Source organism: Macrobrachium rosenbergii, chromosome 48 (assembly GCF_040412425.1).
Source record: "Macrobrachium rosenbergii isolate ZJJX-2024 chromosome 48, ASM4041242v1, whole genome shotgun sequence".
NCBI lineage: Eukaryota > Metazoa > Arthropoda > Malacostraca > Decapoda > Palaemonidae > Macrobrachium > Macrobrachium rosenbergii.
The window spans coordinates 8,499,880-8,519,435 of NC_089788.1; the positions used below are offsets into that span (position 1 = coordinate 8,499,880).

General features: G+C 36.3%; 1 protein-coding gene across 3 annotated transcripts; it reads right to left on the bottom strand.

The window, feature by feature from the left end:
- Positions 1 to 3,466: 3,466 nt before the first annotated feature.
- Positions 3,467 to 18,900, bottom strand: LOC136831241 (ATP-dependent RNA helicase DDX51-like). 3 transcript variants are annotated; one of them, XM_067091291.1, is made up of 10 exons: positions 18,792 to 18,900; positions 14,628 to 15,329; positions 12,585 to 13,574; positions 11,528 to 11,730; positions 9,935 to 10,085; positions 8,099 to 8,304; positions 5,960 to 6,240; positions 4,952 to 5,219; positions 4,558 to 4,726; positions 3,467 to 3,831 (listed from the first exon to the last, which is right to left on the bottom strand). In XM_067091291.1, the coding sequence occupies exons 2-10, from the start codon at positions 15,288 to 15,290 to the stop codon at positions 3,625 to 3,627; spliced, it is 3,138 nt and encodes a 1,045-aa protein (XP_066947392.1). In that variant the 5' UTR covers positions 15,291 to 15,329; positions 18,792 to 18,900; the 3' UTR covers positions 3,467 to 3,624. The 3 variants fall into 3 exon arrangements, with proteins under 3 accessions (XP_066947392.1, XP_066947393.1, XP_066947394.1); XM_067091292.1 differs by lacking the exon at positions 18,792 to 18,900 and adding an exon at positions 18,522 to 18,619; XM_067091293.1 differs by lacking the exon at positions 18,792 to 18,900 and adding an exon at positions 15,629 to 15,721.
- Between the last annotated feature and the right edge of the window lie 656 nt (positions 18,901 to 19,556).

Here is a 19,556-nt window from a genome sequence, read left to right on the forward strand (position 1 = left end):
CAGAATAATAAAAATTTGGAGGTTTTTTTGATGAAAAACTCAATAAGAATGCAGTTTACATTGTTTTCAATACACCCAAAGCATTAAAAGTAAGGTTTAATTAGGATTTTTGACGTATTTTGACGATTTTCGACGATCTTTCGGTTTACTACGATTTTCAGTTTATGACGCGGCGTAAAAACAGAACCCCCATCGTAAACCGGGAACTGCCTGTGTTTATCGTTTCATTTTATGTAAGAAAGTAATTTGATTTGTTTTTATGCAGGTGAACATCAACTATCCATTGCTCACGGGGTGCACTGTAGGCATTATTACTAAAGGTTCTTTGCAGCGTCCCTTCAGACCCTGGCTGCAACCCCTTTCATTTCTTTTACTGTACCTCCATTCATATTATCTTTCTTCCGTCTTGCTATCCACCCTCTCCTAACAATTATTTCATAGTGCAACTGCGAGGCTTTCCTCCTGTTACACCTTTCAAACCTACCTACTCTCAATTTACTTTCCAGCGCTGAATGACTTCATAGGTCCCAGTGCTTGGCCTTTGGAGTAAACTCTATATTCCATTCAACTATCCATTGTGGCATACAGTATTTGGTTATTCACACCAGTATCCATTTCAAATTGAGGTCCATTGCTGTATGTATTATTCAGTAATAATAAAAAAACTGCTGAACAGTTCAAGACAGCAAATTAAAGTTATTCACATGTATTGTTAGTGCTCATGTAAGTGTCATATTGTTGATTTTGATGGTCTGACTTTTAGTCCAAGTGTGTCAGGAGTGTACAATATATCGATTTACTTTGGCTGTGAGGTGGCATTTTTTCGTCTCCGTCTTAAGCATACAGCAAGTACTCATTTCCAATTATAAGCTTTCCTTATGAGAGATGAAAATGTAAGACCAGTGGTTTGGTTAAATAGCTTTACAAATTATCAGTTTAACTGCAATATGAACTGTACTTTCATCGACAGTAAATTTGTTTGCACTCAAAATTAGAGAGTTTTAAAGTTTCTCAGAATTAGTGAACTTTTACGGTTTAATTTTGTCATCATCATCATCTTACATTAAATAAAAATAGAATACCTTTTTGATATATATATTTTTGGCTGTGAGTTTTGTGTCTGCACATGGGTGACAGATTGTTCTAAATATTTTTCTAAAATTTTGTTAACCAATTGGTATGGTAAACCAGCATGTAATCTGAATTCCTTTAAACTTAACTTTACTTAAATTGTAAATTGTGAATATTATTTGGAATAACAGAAAATGAAAGTTGGGTCTAGGGCTGGTAAGCATCCCATTCTATAGATTGTGAGGGTGACATTCTATTATTACTGTAATAGTCTTTCTTGTTTCAACTCAGGAGTCAGACTTGTCCATGCAAAAATGAATATAAGGATCCAAGTTGATTTGCTTATGCAAAAATTTTTTGTTCGCACATTTTTTTTTTGTAAAATAAAATTGTACCATATTCATTATGGTACAATTTTATTTTGGTATTAAGTGGTCCATATCAGGTAATTCCAATATATTATCTCAAGACGTGGAAATTAGTTTGTCATTGGTTCTATCTTTGGCCTACCCATTCTGAAAGTGAGTTGTACATATTTTCCTAATAATTAACTCTTCCTTCATTCTTACAAACCAGTTAATCATAAGTATCCTTATTCTGTGTGAAATGGGCCTGGTCACACAAACTTGATAGATTTTGAAAAATGAAGTCTTACCATACATTCCTAAATCAGACTAGAATTAAGAGTTTTTTCCATGTGCTGTGATGGACCATTTATTTCTTTTCATCTATTTGTATGTTCATTTGATTCACTTCAACTTTATGCTCAGTTTCAAGAGTTCAATTTTATTCTAGCACCTTTTACCTTTTGGTTGATTACTTACTGCTTTGAAAGCTTCAACTCAACGAAGGATAATGTTTTCCTCAATGAGAATTCAAATAAGGAAACTGCTGAGGTGTTGCATGCATTTCTGGACATTTTCTTTGTGGAGATCTTCAACATTTCAATAACGAACTTCCTCCAGTCATAATCATGAAGCTTCAGTTTCCACTTTTTTGGTGAGACAAGGTTTTGTAGCAGTGTCTCTCAATTTGGTTTACAAAGATAAAATTTTGGCTCCACTCCAGCAATGGTTTTGACCACCTCATGAGTATCAGACATCACCTTTCTCTGAACGAATAGTGGTTCAGAAAGTTCTACCAGATCTAGGGCTGCTCTTCATGGGCTAGGCCTTAGTCTTTTTCCTTGGAGGCCATTGCTGAGGATGCCTCCACCTCCTTTATGACTTTTGATTCACTGGTCTGCATTTTAGATATGTACAGTAAGGGCAGTTCCGCTTGGAGAGTTTAGCTCTCGTAAGCTGGTAGGAGTGGACAGTTTGGTAGCACCAGTTCCTTGCTGGCAGGTACTTTCAACAGAGAATACAGCCAGGACTTGCCATCTTACCTTCCTTTGGGCAAGCTTGATTCTCGGTGTTCGCTACGCGTGCATAATGCTCGCGAATGTAATAACGAGTCATAGCTACTTTTTTCTACTACCTTAGCTCCTGCATTTCCTTCAGCTGTCCACTTGGCAGTGGGCCTCACTTGAAAACTTTGTACTTACTGCTTTCACTCATTTTGATATTTTCACTGTCCATGTGGCAGCAGACATCACTCAAGAGAGCCATTTCCTATTGACTTTGGTCCCACAGTGCTTCTAGCCTTTTTCCCCATTGCCTTCACCCATGCACCTCCTCTCAGCTTTCCATACTCCATAAGGGATAGTGCTGTCAAAGTACCTCACACGGTGAACTGTAGGCATTACTTAAAGTTCTCTGCAGTGTCCCTTTGGTCTCAAGCAACCCCTTTTAGTTCCTTTTACTATACCTTCATTCATATTCTCTTTTTTCCACCCTTTCCTAACAATTGTTTCAACATTATTTTCAGTGCTGAATGATTCTCATAGGTCCCAACACTTGACCTTGAGCCAAAATTTTATATTCCAATTTCAGCTTTCCATATGGCAAATACCTTTGCTATAAGACACCACCGTTGTTACAGTGATGATAATGATTAGTTGTAAGTTGAGGCAAACTTCTGCACACTATTTTTATTTTAATCTTTTTCCTACAGCCTTGGAAGAGGAACTTCCAACAAGTTGAGATAAAGATTATTTGAGGCCTCAGTAAACCACTGGTCTTCCATAGAAATAAGAAATCAACAGAGTTAATTTAGAAATGTATGCATTTAAAGCTAGCATTTCTTTTCAAGTCTTTTGATCCTTGAATTCTGAGAGTTAAAAATAACTTCTCTAGACTCTACCAATAATTATCTAGTTAAGTGTTGCTATTTATTGATTTAAAATTGCCTCACACAGCAGGGGCTGCTCTTAGCAGAACAAGTTGATAGCTGCATACGAGCACTGCATTTATAATATTACTGATGACAGTCCAATTAGTCCTGAAAACTCACCATGGCTCAAGAATTTATTAAATGCATAAACTTACTGACAAGGTCAACTTCAACAAACAGTAAAAACCAATGATTTACTTATATAAAATTATAGGGTTAAAAACATTATCATTATTACATCTTTCTGTACATAGTCGTTAGTAGACTTCCATTTTATTTTTATTTTTTCTTTGGTTTCTTTATTCTTTCAAGTTTTGCCTTTAATTTATGTGCCTTCTCAGTCTTCTTCTCTTTAGACATAGTCTCCTTCAGAGTTGCTAGGGCTGCCTGATACTGTGATTCGTAATGGAAAAGTTCCCTTTCGTGTACTTCAATTTTATGTAGTCTGCCTTCACAGCTGGTGAGTATGGCCTTGAAGTCCCTCCTCTGCAATGAAGACATAAATGGATTAATGCACATTACTCATACATGCAAAAAGGGGTGGCATTTGACAAAGTATAATGATAATTTTACTGCCCTCAATACAGTGAAATTATCATTATACATAATACACTTTTCTATATCAGTATTAATACAGTATACAGTACAATAAGAGGAGTTTACACCTGAATCTTTACAATGCAATATTTATACTACAAATCTGTTTATTTTTCAAGAATAAACCAACAATGATATGAAAATGTCGACATTAAAATATATCTGAGTAAAATGTGTGCCACTCATAGCATTTGTTGTGTTGTGCTGCGTGGGAAAAGAAATGTTCTACTTGGGAATATGATGGTGGAGGTCGAGAAAGTTTGTCAAATGACCTCAACTTTCACAAAGCACTCTAATTTTTTTTTTTTTAAATGTTCTGTTGCAAGGTCAATGCTCAACTCAGCATCACAGGGAAGTATTAGAAGTATAGAAGTCATGTAATAAAATATGGAAGTATTAGAAGTATAGAAGTCATGTAATAAAATATAAGTTTCCCTAGAAACCAATTACTTATAATTAGCCCAACTTTGTGGTCAATGAAATTCCCGATGCTGGGCTCTTTCAGAGAACATTAATTACCCAAACCCTGTGCATACATAATAACAAAGTAGTAAGAAAATTTCTATTAATAACTATTCAATCTGGAAGAAAAATGAGCAATTACTCATTACTTACTATTTCTGTTGTGTTTTCAACAAGAGAAAGTGCAAAGCCCTGTTTGCCAGCTCGACCAGTCCTACCGATGCGATGCACATAATTCTGGAGCGAAGGCACATCATAAGATACTACCTGGTTTATGCGAGTGAGATCTAAACCACGAGCCATAACATCACTGGATATGAGTCTGAAACAAAAAATCCAAAATATTCGACAATTTAATTTATAGCCGCCTTCTATAAATATATTTATAAAAAAATATGAAATCTATTTCACAAATTCACTACTACTTTTATCTTAAATAAATATTCAACGGCCTATTTTTTAATATTGAATTAACTACATAAACTTCCTGATATCTCAGCAAGCCTGAATAATATTAATACCAACACAACTCGCTCTTGGAACTTACACATCGATCTTTCCCCTAGAAAATTGGGCCACGATGTCCTTCCGATTACTCTCTTTTGAAGAGATTTTGGCTACCTTGTAATTACTTGACATTGCAGAAAGGAAAATGGCTAAAGTTTTTGTGGACATTGTTGACTTGGTAAACACTAGAACTCTGCGTAATTTATAAGTATGAATCAGATGATAAAGGACTAAAGGCTTTAAGGAAGGTTCAACATAGACATATTCTTCTCTCAACTCATCCGGACGTAAATATGGCACAACAGTTCCTGCAGAAGAATAAATAAAAACTAGTTATTCAACATCAACTACAGTATTTTCTGAAATGAGTATAAAATTAATATTTCATCAAGTTTTATAAAAAAAAAAAAAAAAATGCAGCCAATGAATGAGGACTGGATTAGCATCATGAATTTATTCCAAACTTCTGGAAAGAAGTCCTTGAAAATGGGGTAACAAGACAGAAACCTAGAATATCAAATAAGGACAGAGATAAAATGAAGGTCAGACATAACCAAAAGGTACTTGTAGAAAAATTCTGGGAGGGAGGTGAAGAATGCAAAGTAAAATATGCTAAGTACTTGAGTCTAGATAGGGAAGCTAATTGAAGCACAAGAAGAGACGAAAATTTCTGATGAGACGGGAGGATGATGCTGACAAAGCCATGTATTCAGAGAGCAGCATTGGTGTTAAGGTGGCTCACAAAACTATTAATGAAATATCTATGAGTGTAGAAGAAAAGAAGAAAATACTTGTCAAAAGGTGGGATAGGCCATAAATAACATCAGAAGAAAGCCAATGCTGAATGGAAACATTTTTTGAGGTTAAGACCAAGAGATAGGAGAGCAATAATTAGACTGATAAACCAAAAACTGAAGAAGACAATGTACTGATAAGTGATTCATGCTTTTTGAAGTGGAATCAGTAATAAAAAAAAAAAAAAAAATACAAAACAAACTACCAGGACTGATTATAATGCATACCTGTGTAAAACTAGTAAAATATTTACCTTTATTAATTCTATCTTCCTTTCTTGCTATGAAAAGTTTTGGTCGATATAAATCTAACACTTTAAGCTGTTCTGGATCATGCATCAAAGTGGCAGAAATTAACACCTGCTGCATATAGAACTCTGGTAAATTGATGGAATCCCTCGAACAGAATCCACCACAAATGAGACTATTATCAGGAAGTGGTCTATGTATATGTTTCTTCAGCTGCTCAATTTTTAGCATCATGTCTCCACCACTTGCACTAAGAAAAAGATCAGCTTCATCGACTACTAAAAACCTGAAACAATATGAATGCCATTAAAAGCCACTCCCCTTATGATTATTACATAAAGGAGAAAGATTCCGAATCCTCAAACTAATATATTTTGGGTACTACTTCAACCATCTTCCAGGAGACTCATTTTACAAATCAAAATCTTAGATGTACCAATAAAATGTCATAATTTATTGTAATCCCTGAGTTAGTCAGCTACTGGCTGTAATCTACAGTAAAACCCTCGTATTCGCGTTCTCATGGTTCGCGGACTCGCACTTTCGCGGGTTTCTGTGTGGAACACATCTAGCCATCATTCGCGGAAAATTCGCCAATTCGCGGTATTTTTCACTGTGAAATATTCACTAATTACTGTATTTTCATATAATTTTCATGACTAAATGCACTTTTTGTGATAAAACTATTAAAATACTTAGGTATAAGCATTTTTACAGGGTTTTTCTTGGTTTAAGCTATCAAAATGGGCAGTTCTAAGTGTTTTTAGAGGGGTTTTAAGCATTCGCGGATTTGACCTATTTGCTGGGGGGTGTGGGACGCATCCCCCGCGAATACAGGGGTTCACTGTACTTACAACACTCAGTAAAAATTACATGAAATATACTGTAGGTAAAATTACATGAAATATAGGTAAGTTGCACAATAATGCCTACTGGACAGCCCTTCTAAGGTGCTACAAAATTACGTTCAGCAAGCCAAACTGACAATTATCAATATTATTTTTCTCAAACCTTCCTTCAGCACCTGTTCCAGTATTTAAATTTCATGCTCAAGTAGTTTTATTCCTTTATAATGTCCACATTTCACTGCATTTGCTTTTTTCTTGTATTATATTACTGTAAGGCTCTTTCCATACGTTCCTGGTCGAATTCCCTCATTTATCAAGTTTTCATATATTCTATAAGTTTACAGATGGATGGATCTCCCATTGTTTTGATTATTTAGTACTTTAGCCAGACCACTGAAGTATGAAATATACTTAGCTGGAAGGATCTGCCTTTATTATTGATAAAACTTAAATTTTATTTACTGGATTACAGCTCCTTAAAAAACAGGCTTTGATGTAGGAAAAAGCTATTTTTGGTAGTCGCTTGTTTCGTCCCTACAATTGGGGTAATCGAAAATATGGAGAAGCTGACAAAATTTCTGCAACTGATTTATTTCCAAAGCCTGATATTCACTGTTGATATTTTGGACATTCACACAAAAAATTTTTGAGTGTTAATGTTACTCTACAGTCTGTGCATATTGGGACTGGGTCATGTGCGCTATTCATCAAATACCCATGGGCCAAATGAGAGTGACTCATTCTTAGATGAGTCAAAATTACTTATGTGGGTCATCCTTTTTGACATAATGAATTCCATAATCAATGTTACTTTCATTAAGACTTTAGTTGCTATGTTCCTGCTGGTCCTCTTATTATGTCTTACTTCTCAAGGATACTTTGGTAAGGACTCTTGTTATGAAGCAATGGCTAAACTAAATAAATGTACATCAAAGAAAATGGTGAACATTAGTTCTCCACTGTCCAAGGATTCAGTGACAAGAAGAAAAGGAAGACAGTAACATTAACAAATACAGTCTGTTGTGTAATTATGGTCACAGCAGTACTGTAACAAGATTTGGTCTTTGATATAGAGATGAGGAAAAATAAGAATAAATATGTTACTTTTACACTTACCATCCACTTCCAAGTTGAACCGAACAAATTATCTTAGATTTAATAAGAGGGGTTCTCACTATATGAACACCTAGTCAGTACATATACACCATAAATATGAATATACAGTATACAAATACTGTATGCACGCTTGAAAATATGACCAATATTCAAACTACTAATAACAAACTGGATACTGACCGTAAATGCTTGAAGGTGAGTCCCACAGTGGAGTTAACGTGATCGGCGAGTCTTCCTGGGGTAGCTATTAAAATGTCAGCCGAACAGGTACCAGAAGAATCTTGAAACACCAATGTATTTTGCTCTTTCTTAAAGCTGTGGCTTCCAACTGCTAAGCACATTTTCAGGTTGGAAAATCTTACAAACTTCTCTATTACATTGTGTACCTATGCAAGGAAATAGTAGAAACTTCTTTTACAAACTGGTAATGAATTTACTAAATTTCAAAATGTTGGGCAAATGCTTGTAAATCTCAAAATTTCTTTTAAACCTTAAAGCCTGAAAATTTGTCTAACACTTTTTAAAAACTTTTAATGGTATGTTTGGGAGTTGCCGATTACGCTAAGGAGTAGCACTTGTTACAGTATTGCAACTTGTTTAATACGAAGGATCAGAACATCGCCTTCCTGCGCATGTACCAAGTTTTATGTGAGGAGTGAGAGTCCTACAAGTGTTTCTTGGATGTGATAACAAATGGTAAATGTGAACAAAGAGAGAGAGAGAGAGAAAGTGTCTTACAATACCAATAAGCTATAAATCTTTGCAATCACACAGCTGGTCTCAAAGGGTTTGTTATTGTAAAAAAGATTAAATTTAATATTATGCCTAATAAATTACGATATACAAGCTTTACAAGGCATTTATGTGGTACCCTAACAATGTCAAAAGTTACAAATGGGGGGAGAGAGAGAGAGAGAGAGAGAGAGAGAGAGAGAGAGAGAGAGAGAGAGAGAGAGAGAGAGAGAGAGAGAGAGTCCTTTGACATCTATTGCATCATTCCATATAGTTTTCTTACAATGTAAGAATGAAAAGTTAGGTATATCTTAGTTTAACCAGACCACTGAGCTGGTTAACAGCTCTCCTAGGGCTGGCCCGAAGGATAAGACTTATTTTTACGTGGCTAAGAACCAACTGGTTACCTAGCAACGGGACCTACAGCTTATTGTGGAATCCGAACCACATTATGACGAGAAATGAATTTCTATCACCAGAAATAAATTCCTCTAATTCTTCTTTGGCGGCTCAGAGAGTCGAACGCTGGGCCAACAGCGTGCCAGTCAAAAGCTCTACCACCCCTCCAAAGAAGAACTTGAACACAGAGTAAGCAACAGGGAGTTAAAACATGGTACAGTATTGGAGAGACTGTTATATCATTTTTATTGTTGGACATTCTAACCCCCTATGTCTGAGTGTTCACCATAGCTAATGGTTGAGGCAGATCAAACATTTCAGGATATGAAATACAATGCTGAAATTCAATATTGAAAATGCTCATGATTGCACTGAAAGAACAAATTGAAGTATAAAACAAGCAATCCCCAAACAAAGGAATGAAGGTAATTACTTACATACTGAAACAAAGCAAGCATACTCAGTATTCTTACAGCAACAGTAACCCCACAGGCCAAGAAAGCAGAAAATATGCACACAGCAGGTAAATATTCACCATTCACTATAAAATACCATCATAATCAAGAAAAGATGAGTAAATGAATGAATGAAAATGAATGGTACAAACACACACACACAAAAAAAAGTCAGTGCACGGTCTGGGCATACAGCGTGGCCTTTGCCTTTAGGATTAGTAAGTTTTGAAGCTAGCGAGCAGTTGCAAGGCTACTGATGATCAATAAGTTCCTAATGAGCAATCTCAAACCAACCAGATCGACATTCCAAGCATTCTCCCTACCTAACAACAGACTTGCATACGACAAAGGTCTTACTGGTGTTTAGGCATATACAGAAAAATATGGAAATATTCTACAAAGAGGTCAACTGCTATATGATATACATCACCTGCACAGCAAGTTCCTGTGTTGGAAGTAAAATCAGAGCACGCAATTTAGGTACCACACGCTTCCGAAGAGCCTGTACAATAGGTAGGACATATGCCAGGGTTTTTCCACTCCCAGTTGGTGCTGATACGCATACATCTCTTGGTCGGAACCTAAATAATTCACGTAACATCATGTTAAGGTCCCTCATATTCCGACATCCAAATAGGAAGAAAAATATTTCATGCATTTTTGCCTATATACATCCAAAAGAATTTAATTTCATAGTATATATTAACCAGTTTTACATATAGTAGTACAATTCCCTTGCTTTATCATCATTACATATCAATTTGCCAAGACCAATAAGTTACATTTCTAAACTTTCATATGGCTCATCCAAAGGGTCTTTCTTAATGAGAAGTAAAAACTGAACAAGATAAAACTGAAGTTAGATAACTGGTAGGAAGAGATCAAAGGAGGCATATGAAAAGTAAAAGGCAAAAACTATGTAGCAGTGTCAGGGAGAGTTGAACGAAAGGAAACAAGACGGATTATCTGACTAAAATTGAGCAAAATTAGCAGAGCCTGTAATTAGGTTATGTACACTGGCACCAGTTCCTCTAGAAGAATGCTAAACCAAAAAGACGGCATTGTCACTTAGGAGTCTGCGAAGCAGGGCAACTATGGGATCATTTTGTGTCCCTTACACAGATAAAGACATGTTACCTGTAAACAAGATGATGGTGGTATTCTCTCTGAACCCTCAAAGGGCGAGGAGAGCATGGCTAGCTTATAATAAGAGTGTTATAATTATTTACAGTTCAAGTATTCCTGACAACAAAATAAAGCTTTAAAACCAAGTTCCATGACCACCACAACAGCAGAGACATCATGAATCACGACTCAGTGTTGGCCATTACCTAATTATCTTGTTACCCAGTTTCAATGCCTGGACTGTCTCTGAATGTATATCCACAAGAAAAACAAGGGTTTGCATCCTCTAGAAACAAGAGAATCTGTACATAACAAGACAAAACAAAGAGTGATAAGTCACAGCTTCAGAGATGGGGAAGATCTGTTATGCCACATAAGGGGAAATATCACTTGTTGTCTAACTACCATTTTGTTTCACTCTTGGATTGAGTATGGTCTCCCAGCAATGACTATCACATAAGGCTTTCATAGAGAATAAAGTTTGTTCTGCTGCCACCTTCACTATTATAAAAAGAAAAAAAAGCAGCTGCATCTTCATTACAAAAAACCATATACTGTACTGTACATACCGATACATTTGCAAAAAAAATTACTGATGTATCACCCAATCAAATTTATGTAGATTGTTACCAGAGAACAGTTTAACCAGACCAGTTTTAAAAGTTTGCAGGCCATTCCTTGTTCTTTAAATACATCCTTTGGGCCAGCTATATGATTCTAGAAATGTAATTTATAATTAAACTAATAATAACAGTAATACCCAACTGCAGTCACACAACAGTAAGTTTGATATGAAAATATATTACAGTGTTGCCTGCAATTTTTCGAAAGATCAATACCAAATATTAGAATTCTTCAACAATCTACATCATAAAAAGTTGTCTGCTAACATGCTTACCTCATTGATACAGGATTTGAACTGGATAAGAGCTCGGGAATAACAGCAGCTTGAATGGGAAAGAACTTTTCAATCCGTTCTCTGTGGAGGCACTTTGACAAGAATGGGTCAAGCCCTGCCACATCTTCCAAAGGAACACCTTCTCCAAGATTCATGCTTACAGTTGTAGGATTTGAAAGCCATTCTGGTAAAACACGATCAACCTAAGAAAAGGTAGATGATAAATGCTAACGGCCAAAAATCTGTTTAATGAGTGGGGTTACAAATTTCTTCCTTTAGCCCACTGTCTGTCATTCAAAAAGAGAATACCGGGTCCCAGATATGCTTTCTGAGGGCTCCACTAACTGATAAAGACACAGCATAAATATGCAAAAAGCTAATGTTTTGTCTCAGCCTGGTCCTTGTCAGTAATTATATGTAGCCTTCTGTAAGGTAGTTCTTTCAGCAATCTTCAAGTCCACAGCTTCTTGCTTTCTCTGCCACTTTTCTTTCTTTACCTATGTCCTCGCTTCACAAGCTGTCAAACGCCTTCCAACTTTTCCTGCTTTAAGAATACCACTCTGTGGTCTGGTTAACATCCTTGATGAGAAAAATAATATACAGGGTAATTAACGTAATACAACAGAAATCACAATACTGTACCCCAAAATTTTACATTTACAGTACTTGAGTGGCTGTATAAATTAAGTCAACCAGGACCATAAATAACATTCCCAGAATCTTCTATGGCTCACCAAAAGGCCTTATTCTCAAAGATTATAAATTAGATCAGTGGAAATTCAAAGAAGTTATACAGCCAGAGGAGGCCATAGGGAATGGATGAAAAGTGAGAGAGGACAAAATGTATCTGTGGCCGAAAGGACAGCGCCAAAGGTTCTCTTCAGCTTCCATATTAGCTCTTAGCTACACCAAACCTACTGTACCTTGGGAAATTAAAATGGAGTAAACAAATCAAATTACAATATGGGAGAAATTATCTTCCCTTCTGACAAAGACAACAAATAAAATAATATACTAATAAAAAGTCAACAAAAATAACAATTATTGTTTAACTTACCCTGGTTTTTCTTATCTCTTTCACTTGGTCAATGATTGTGAATCCTCCAGCTGTTTGAGATCTTCCGTCACCATCCTCGTCCTCTGCAGGTGCCCACTCATCCATATTTTCTGGTAATCCTTCACTTCCTTCTGACATCTCTTGATCCGATATCCTTTCTTTCATTTCTGGTGCCTGTTTCATTCCCGGCCTCCTTTCCTCCCAAGCTGGTATCCTTGGCCCCATTTTTGGTGTAAATTCCTCCATTTCAGGTGTTTCCTGCTTAAAGGATTCACTTTCTTTTCTCTTCTTCTTCTTGTGGGGCGAACCTACGTCACCGAAACTCGCTACATAATTTCCTTTCTTTTGTTCACTTTCCCTCTGTGCTACCTCTGAATTTTTCTCCTTATTCACAGCACCTAAACTTTCACCTTTACTAAAAAAACTGAAAGTAAATGTTTGAGCTGTCTTCGTATCATCACTCATCTGCTCCGTGCTTTCTTCTAAATCTTTAGCTTTTCTTTTCTTCTTTCTATTCTTTTTTCCTGGTGCTTTACAGTCTTCCTCATCAACTGCACTGTCTCCTACACTATGAAACTGTTTGTGCTCATTTGGTTCAATGTCTTCTTTACTTGTACTATCTACTAACACATCAGCATCGAGGGAATGTTTCTTCTTCTTCTTAGTTTTGTGTTTTACCTCACTTTCTTGAGTGTCCAAATTATCTGCATTATCGACAAGGTCACAGGCATCGTGTGAATGCCTTTTCTTTTTAGATTTCAAGGGGATGCCGCTTCCTGCATCGGTCTGTGAAGTGACAGTTGAAACATCACTTTCTCCTCCAGCAGTATCTTGAGGAGCAACCTCTTCAGAAGATTTATCACTATGCTTCTTCTTTTTCTTCTTTCGAGTTGGCTCTTCTTCTGGCACTGGTTCTGAAGTGCCCTTAACGTTAAGGGACTCTGATGTCATGTCATCTGTCACCTCAGAAATCAACTTGCTCTTTGATACCTAGAAGCAATAAATCTGTTAACAGATTTTTTACAGGTAAAAATGTGTATACTGTAAACAGAATTTGCAAATTCAAGATAATTTACATTTCTTCTATTTATGTCTTTTAAACAGACATACCTTTGGTGAAGGTTGGTTCAGCTGAAGCCTAATAACAAGATAGATAATAAAAAGTTGACATCTTACAGAATATATCGAGATATCCAACTATCTGCCCATAAGACAAAGGTCTTGCACAAGGAAATCTTTATAAACACAGGATACTATTACAAGCAGAACCTCTTCCTCTGTAGAGCCCGTCCTCCATATTATCAATAAAGAATTTACTAGAAGGTGATAGATGCGGATATCTAACTATTTGCTCACAAGTCAAAGATCATGTACTGTACAAGGAAATCTTCTTCAAGAAACTTAGCATACTTGAAGAAACACAACTCCCTGCAGATCTTGGTTCCTAACTTAATCAGAAAGAATTTACTGAGAAACAACTGGACAGCAGTACTACCAAAGACAAAAAGATGCCAACAGTAGAATTTGTGGGCCACCACATCTCACTCACTTGCCACTAGTTGACTACCTTGTTATCAAGATTCAGCAAATGGACCAGTTTTTGCCAAAGTTACATCAATATAAGAGATGAGAGTTTGCATTCTTGTAAATTGCACTAGGGTGATGATTATGATGTTATAAATAAGATGATTAAGAAGTTAAAAAAATAAAAGATGATTTTCATTTATGCATAAACTACCAAAATAGTTCTACCATTAGGTTTTCCTTTTAAAGAGAGATATACTAAATTACTTCTATCTCATGGATTACATTCATATTTACTGTGTACACATTTGATCTTATTTTCAAGTGTTTTTGATCGAATATTAAAATAAATCCAATAAATACTTTAAGATTTAAAAACTACATTGCTACACATTACACAGATTATAAAACTTGAGTAAATGACTCTTTGTTTTTAATCCAGTCCAACATAAAAACGAATTAAGCAAAAACACTGAATGAATTTCAACATCTCAAGTATAACAGGCACATCTAACTTACCTTAGATTTTCTCTTCTCTTTCACTTGACCGGCTACAGTAAATCCTTCAGCTGTGTGAGGCTCTTCATCATTAATTTTTTTCAGAAAAGACAGTTCACCACCAGTGTCTGATGCCACATGCTCCATTTTGTGTTCAGAAGATTCTCTCTCCTTTCTTTTTTTCTTCTTCTTGTGTGGTGTCCGGCCTTCATTTTCAACAGCCAGCTCATTATTTTCTGTCTGTCCACCTTCATCCAGCACTTCCCCTACCACCATTTCTCCCCTACCTTGTATTTCCTTAGTTAGCGTATTAACGACCTCATCGCTTTCTTCAACATGTTTCTTTTTCTTCTTTTTATGTTTAGTCTCACAACTCTTCTGATCCACAGCTCCTCCATCCACAGTATCACCATTTGCTTTTATATTTATGCCATTTTCCTTGAGGTCTGAAATAACCGTATCATGTGCATCATAAGAATGCTTCTTCTTTTTATTTTTTGTAGGAGTTATGCAGCTTCCATCATCATATTGTGATATGGCATTTGAAACCAAATTTTTGTTTTCTTCAGTAGCTAAAGCACTACTGTCAAGAGACTGATCACTGTGCCTCTTCTTTTTCTTTGGTTTATGATCACCGGCCATTTTCTCGACAGCATCACTTACATCGGGAGGCACTTTAACCATATTTTCTGTTGCCACGTAAAGCACCTAAACCTTGATGACCTAGAAGTAAAGAGTATTTCAATAATTTTCGCAAAATCAAGTCAGTTTAAGTTGTAAACTAGGCTATAATTACAGCATAATTACAGTTAGTTAACTCAATAAAAAGACTTGTTACTTTTGAAACTGAAGAATATAAAGACAATTTTGTTCATCCATGATGAGAAACATAAATGACAGCCAAAAGTGAGGTTGTAATCATAGTAAACCAAGAGAGGCAGTCAGGAAAGCTACACTATTTAACGAAAACAGATGCAGAAATAACTCTACTTCCAAGTTAACTTCAGCCAAACCATATTTACAAAGAGGTAGGGGCTACTGCTATGCAGCAGTAGTAATTTCAGAGTTCTTCAGTTACATGAGTCGTGTCACTCATACACTACAGTATGGTGCACGGCTAAGGAAATCACAGGCCCTTACACAGCATGAAGCACCCATCTTCCTGAAAATTAAGGCTGACACTGACTACAATACTACACTGAGAAATTTATGTCCTTGCCAACACTAAATGTAAGATCAGAAATGTTTGAATAACAGTCATCTTGTCATTTTTTTCTGTATGGAGTACACAGGCAAACGAATAAGTTTATTTACTGATAAAAATATCAAGATATGGAGGCACACAACATTTTCTTAGTCACTGTTATTGTTTTGGAGGCATTCTGTTTCAAGTTCTTGGACACTGGGACATGATAGGAACTTACAGTTCATTCACTATTCCCAAATGCTCATGTGAGCTTTTTTTTTTGTTGCAAAATATTTATCTACTTTTTCCACCAACTGAAACTTCATAATTTATTATGCTGAAATACCCTCCCAGTTTCAAGCACATATTATATTCAGTTTAACAATGGCTGCCTTTAAGAATTGCCAATGGTAAGCACACTACCCTAATTCATTTTATTTGAAAATCAACAGCCAAAACAACTTTTACCTAACTGAAGGTGCCATAATCCTACCACTGGTAAATGCATCCTCTAATTGGAATGAATTATTGTGATATACTGTATACAACCACGTACCATACTTCCTAACTTTATGGTGTGCAAGGTTAGGTTGCGCTTAATTTCTTTATCTATTTTTATTGTGATTTACCGTGCTCCAGGTCAGATTAGGATGGGGGAGGGCTCTTTGGTTCCCAGGACTGGGTAAGGACCCCAAACCCAAGGTCAAGTTAATGAAGGAAAGATTAGGATGCATTCCTGTATTTTGTTATGACTGTTAACCCCTTGTGTCTGGATATGATCATGTGAGGTGTAATAATTGATATTGGGCCTAACATGAGAATAAGTATTTCATATAACACTATGTGAACAAATTTGGCGGGAAAATGTTTTCTGGAAAATGTGTACGTCACCTGAATAGGTCATAAATGACTATATGGCAACTCTTATGGCAGCACACACACACACACACACACACATCTCAGCTCAGTGATGAGGAAGAAAAGTCCCCCCCTGGAGATTCCATGGGGGAAGGCACAACTCCCTGTCCCAGTACATCTCGTATATACAGTATAGGCTATTTGCCCATAAATATACTCAAGGACTGTTGCTGGTTTCGGTTCTTATCTTCTAAGATATTATGCCATCTGTAATAGTAATTTTGCAAAATAACATTTAAAAAATGTAAGAAATAACCTGCTAAAATTAGCTGGTATTTTTATGTTTCAATAAAAAAAAGAGGCCCCATGCACGATTGGAAATAATCACTTTCAACTTCCTGTGGAAGGTACTGAAAATTTTTTTTAATTTGTTTTTTTCATATCATGTGCATTTCTATATCCTCCTCTTTCTACTGATATATATATTTTTTTTATTTGCCCAACACTTAAAGTCTGCCCAGCCTCAGGGTTTTGTTAATGTATATTTAACTAGGCCTGTAAGGGTTAAGATCCTAGGTTAGGTTATTCAGGACCTGGCCAAGTAAGGATGTGCATCCAAGGTTACATTAGGAAAGGCAAGCAAGTTATGATACAAGCCTGTAATTGGCCTTGTACAATCTTTGGCCTTTACAATGAGGGATGTGATCAATACTCAGTAAAAACAAGAACACCACATTTTTCTGACTGCTTATCATGTGGTTCAGAGCACACAGAATAACTTTTATTCAGTAAAATTTTACTTTAATGCCAGCACCACTCCCATGAACAGTGTTTTTAGTACCAGCCCCACTGGAATGAAAGGTAAAACATACACAGAAGACAGTAAATATCACAGTAACAGTAAATTTGCAATAGACTTGCCCTTGTGTTTCATATTAATCAAGTTAAGGAGACTTAAGACCACTGCATAAAAACTCAAACACAAAATAATATTTAAAGTAAAGTTATGCCTTTTATTCTATTATAGTTTTTGTTAACAGGCATACTTTCCTAAGTGATTTTTGCCAACATCAATAATCATAAATGAATAAAGCACACGATAAGTAGTTGTAAACATATAAGGTTGGTGTATTTTGCGAATGATTAAAGTGTCCTAATGTAGGTTAGGCCTACATTAGGATGACTGTAAAACTGAAGACTACTACTACACCCCTCTGGTTCGGTAACTACCAGCTTACATGCAAAATTGGTGCGGTGTTTATAACCAGTTACTTGGGGATGAGCATAAAAACACAAACAGAAGATGGTATATATCATAAACATACACAAAAGGCATAAATATACTCAAAAGCATAAATAAAAGGAGATGAATATTACGGTTGCTGAATGGCGGGAAGCAGGACGCAGTAGTAGTCTTCAGTTTTACCATTTTATTTACATTAGGCTAGAAACAAGCAGGCAGCCAGCGTAACCTAGCAGGCCAAGTGAGAATTTTGAACAGTGCTCCTATGCTTCCATGAGCATACTGATTTTCCTCACCTAAAACTAGCTTTGCTTGTCACATAAATAAGTCGCTTTAAGCATTATGTAGCCTGAGAGAGATGAGAACGGACGTGGGGTAGGGAGACGGGTAGGGCTGAGATATTTGACCACGAAAACAGACCAAAACTAACGTTCCTTAGAATGCCATGTCCTGACCTAATTTGACCTTACTTTCCTAACCTGACTTGGGGTGCCAAGCCCTGACCTGGCTTGGGGGAGGGGGACTTGCTTCCCCTGGACCCCCCAAAGGAACACAATACCTATCAGAAGCAGCTTTCACTAGGAAGCTAAATTACCAATGCCTACTGCTGTCTCCCTACTCTGCTTACTACTAAAGCGATGTCCAAAATGGCTCTTGGTCCAGTCAGGGTTAATTACCCCTATTCTGTCCCACCTCAGAGAAGGCAGACGGTCTTAACCTTCCTCAAAGTCAGCCTGCTGTTAAGCTACACCTTAAGTTACCACTAAACTAATCCACTAACTTTATATGTACTTTAAACTAATGAGTGGAATTTTCCCATCAATATATTTTCCCACCATATATTTTTTATAACTGTCTTATTATTGTATATCAACGTAAATACACTTGTTTTATTTACTTGCTTCACGTGGAGAACGGTTTGTTTTGAACAGATGGCTTCCTTTTGACATTTGCAAAGATCCTCTTGGGAATCTTGACTGTGAATTCAGGACTTGAAGTCAAGAAAACCTTATCTTCTCTTCTAAACTTCATCAGAAATTAGGGAAATAGCCATTCACCTTAGTTCATTCAAAGACAGAATAAGGATAATGAATTACAACTGTTCATGAACAGAAAAATTCTACCGTTTAAACTATATGCTTAACTTTATTGAATTAACAGAATGCATGTTGATTACGTTACTTGCTACGCGAAATATTGTAATGAAGACCAACTTCTGAGTTACAACGAATATTTGACAGTGTTTTTAAAGTATCCTTACACGGCCAGATTCATATCACTTTGAGTGTTCATGAAAATAGTTCATGGGAGATAATGAAATCTTTGAATTTCTCTACTGTGTAAAATCAGCGCTTGCCCGCACAGAAAGAGTAATTAGATGTGAGGTCAATCACGTTCAATCTCCCTGCCTCAAAATAGCCTCAGAGGTCTTATCCACTGTAAAATCCCGCTTTTATGTCCAATAGAAGAGATTGGAGCCATTTGTTTCGTTAATTTAGCGTTTCCAAAACAATCTATGTTGTTTGGAAATTCACGTAGTGGGTTGGTACTTATGAGATTGACGCAATAAAATTTTAATCTTTGTATTTTACCAAGCGTTTGTGTCCAGTTCAATTTTTCCTTTGGGAATGGCGTTTGCTGTGAAACCCACCTACAGTTTATC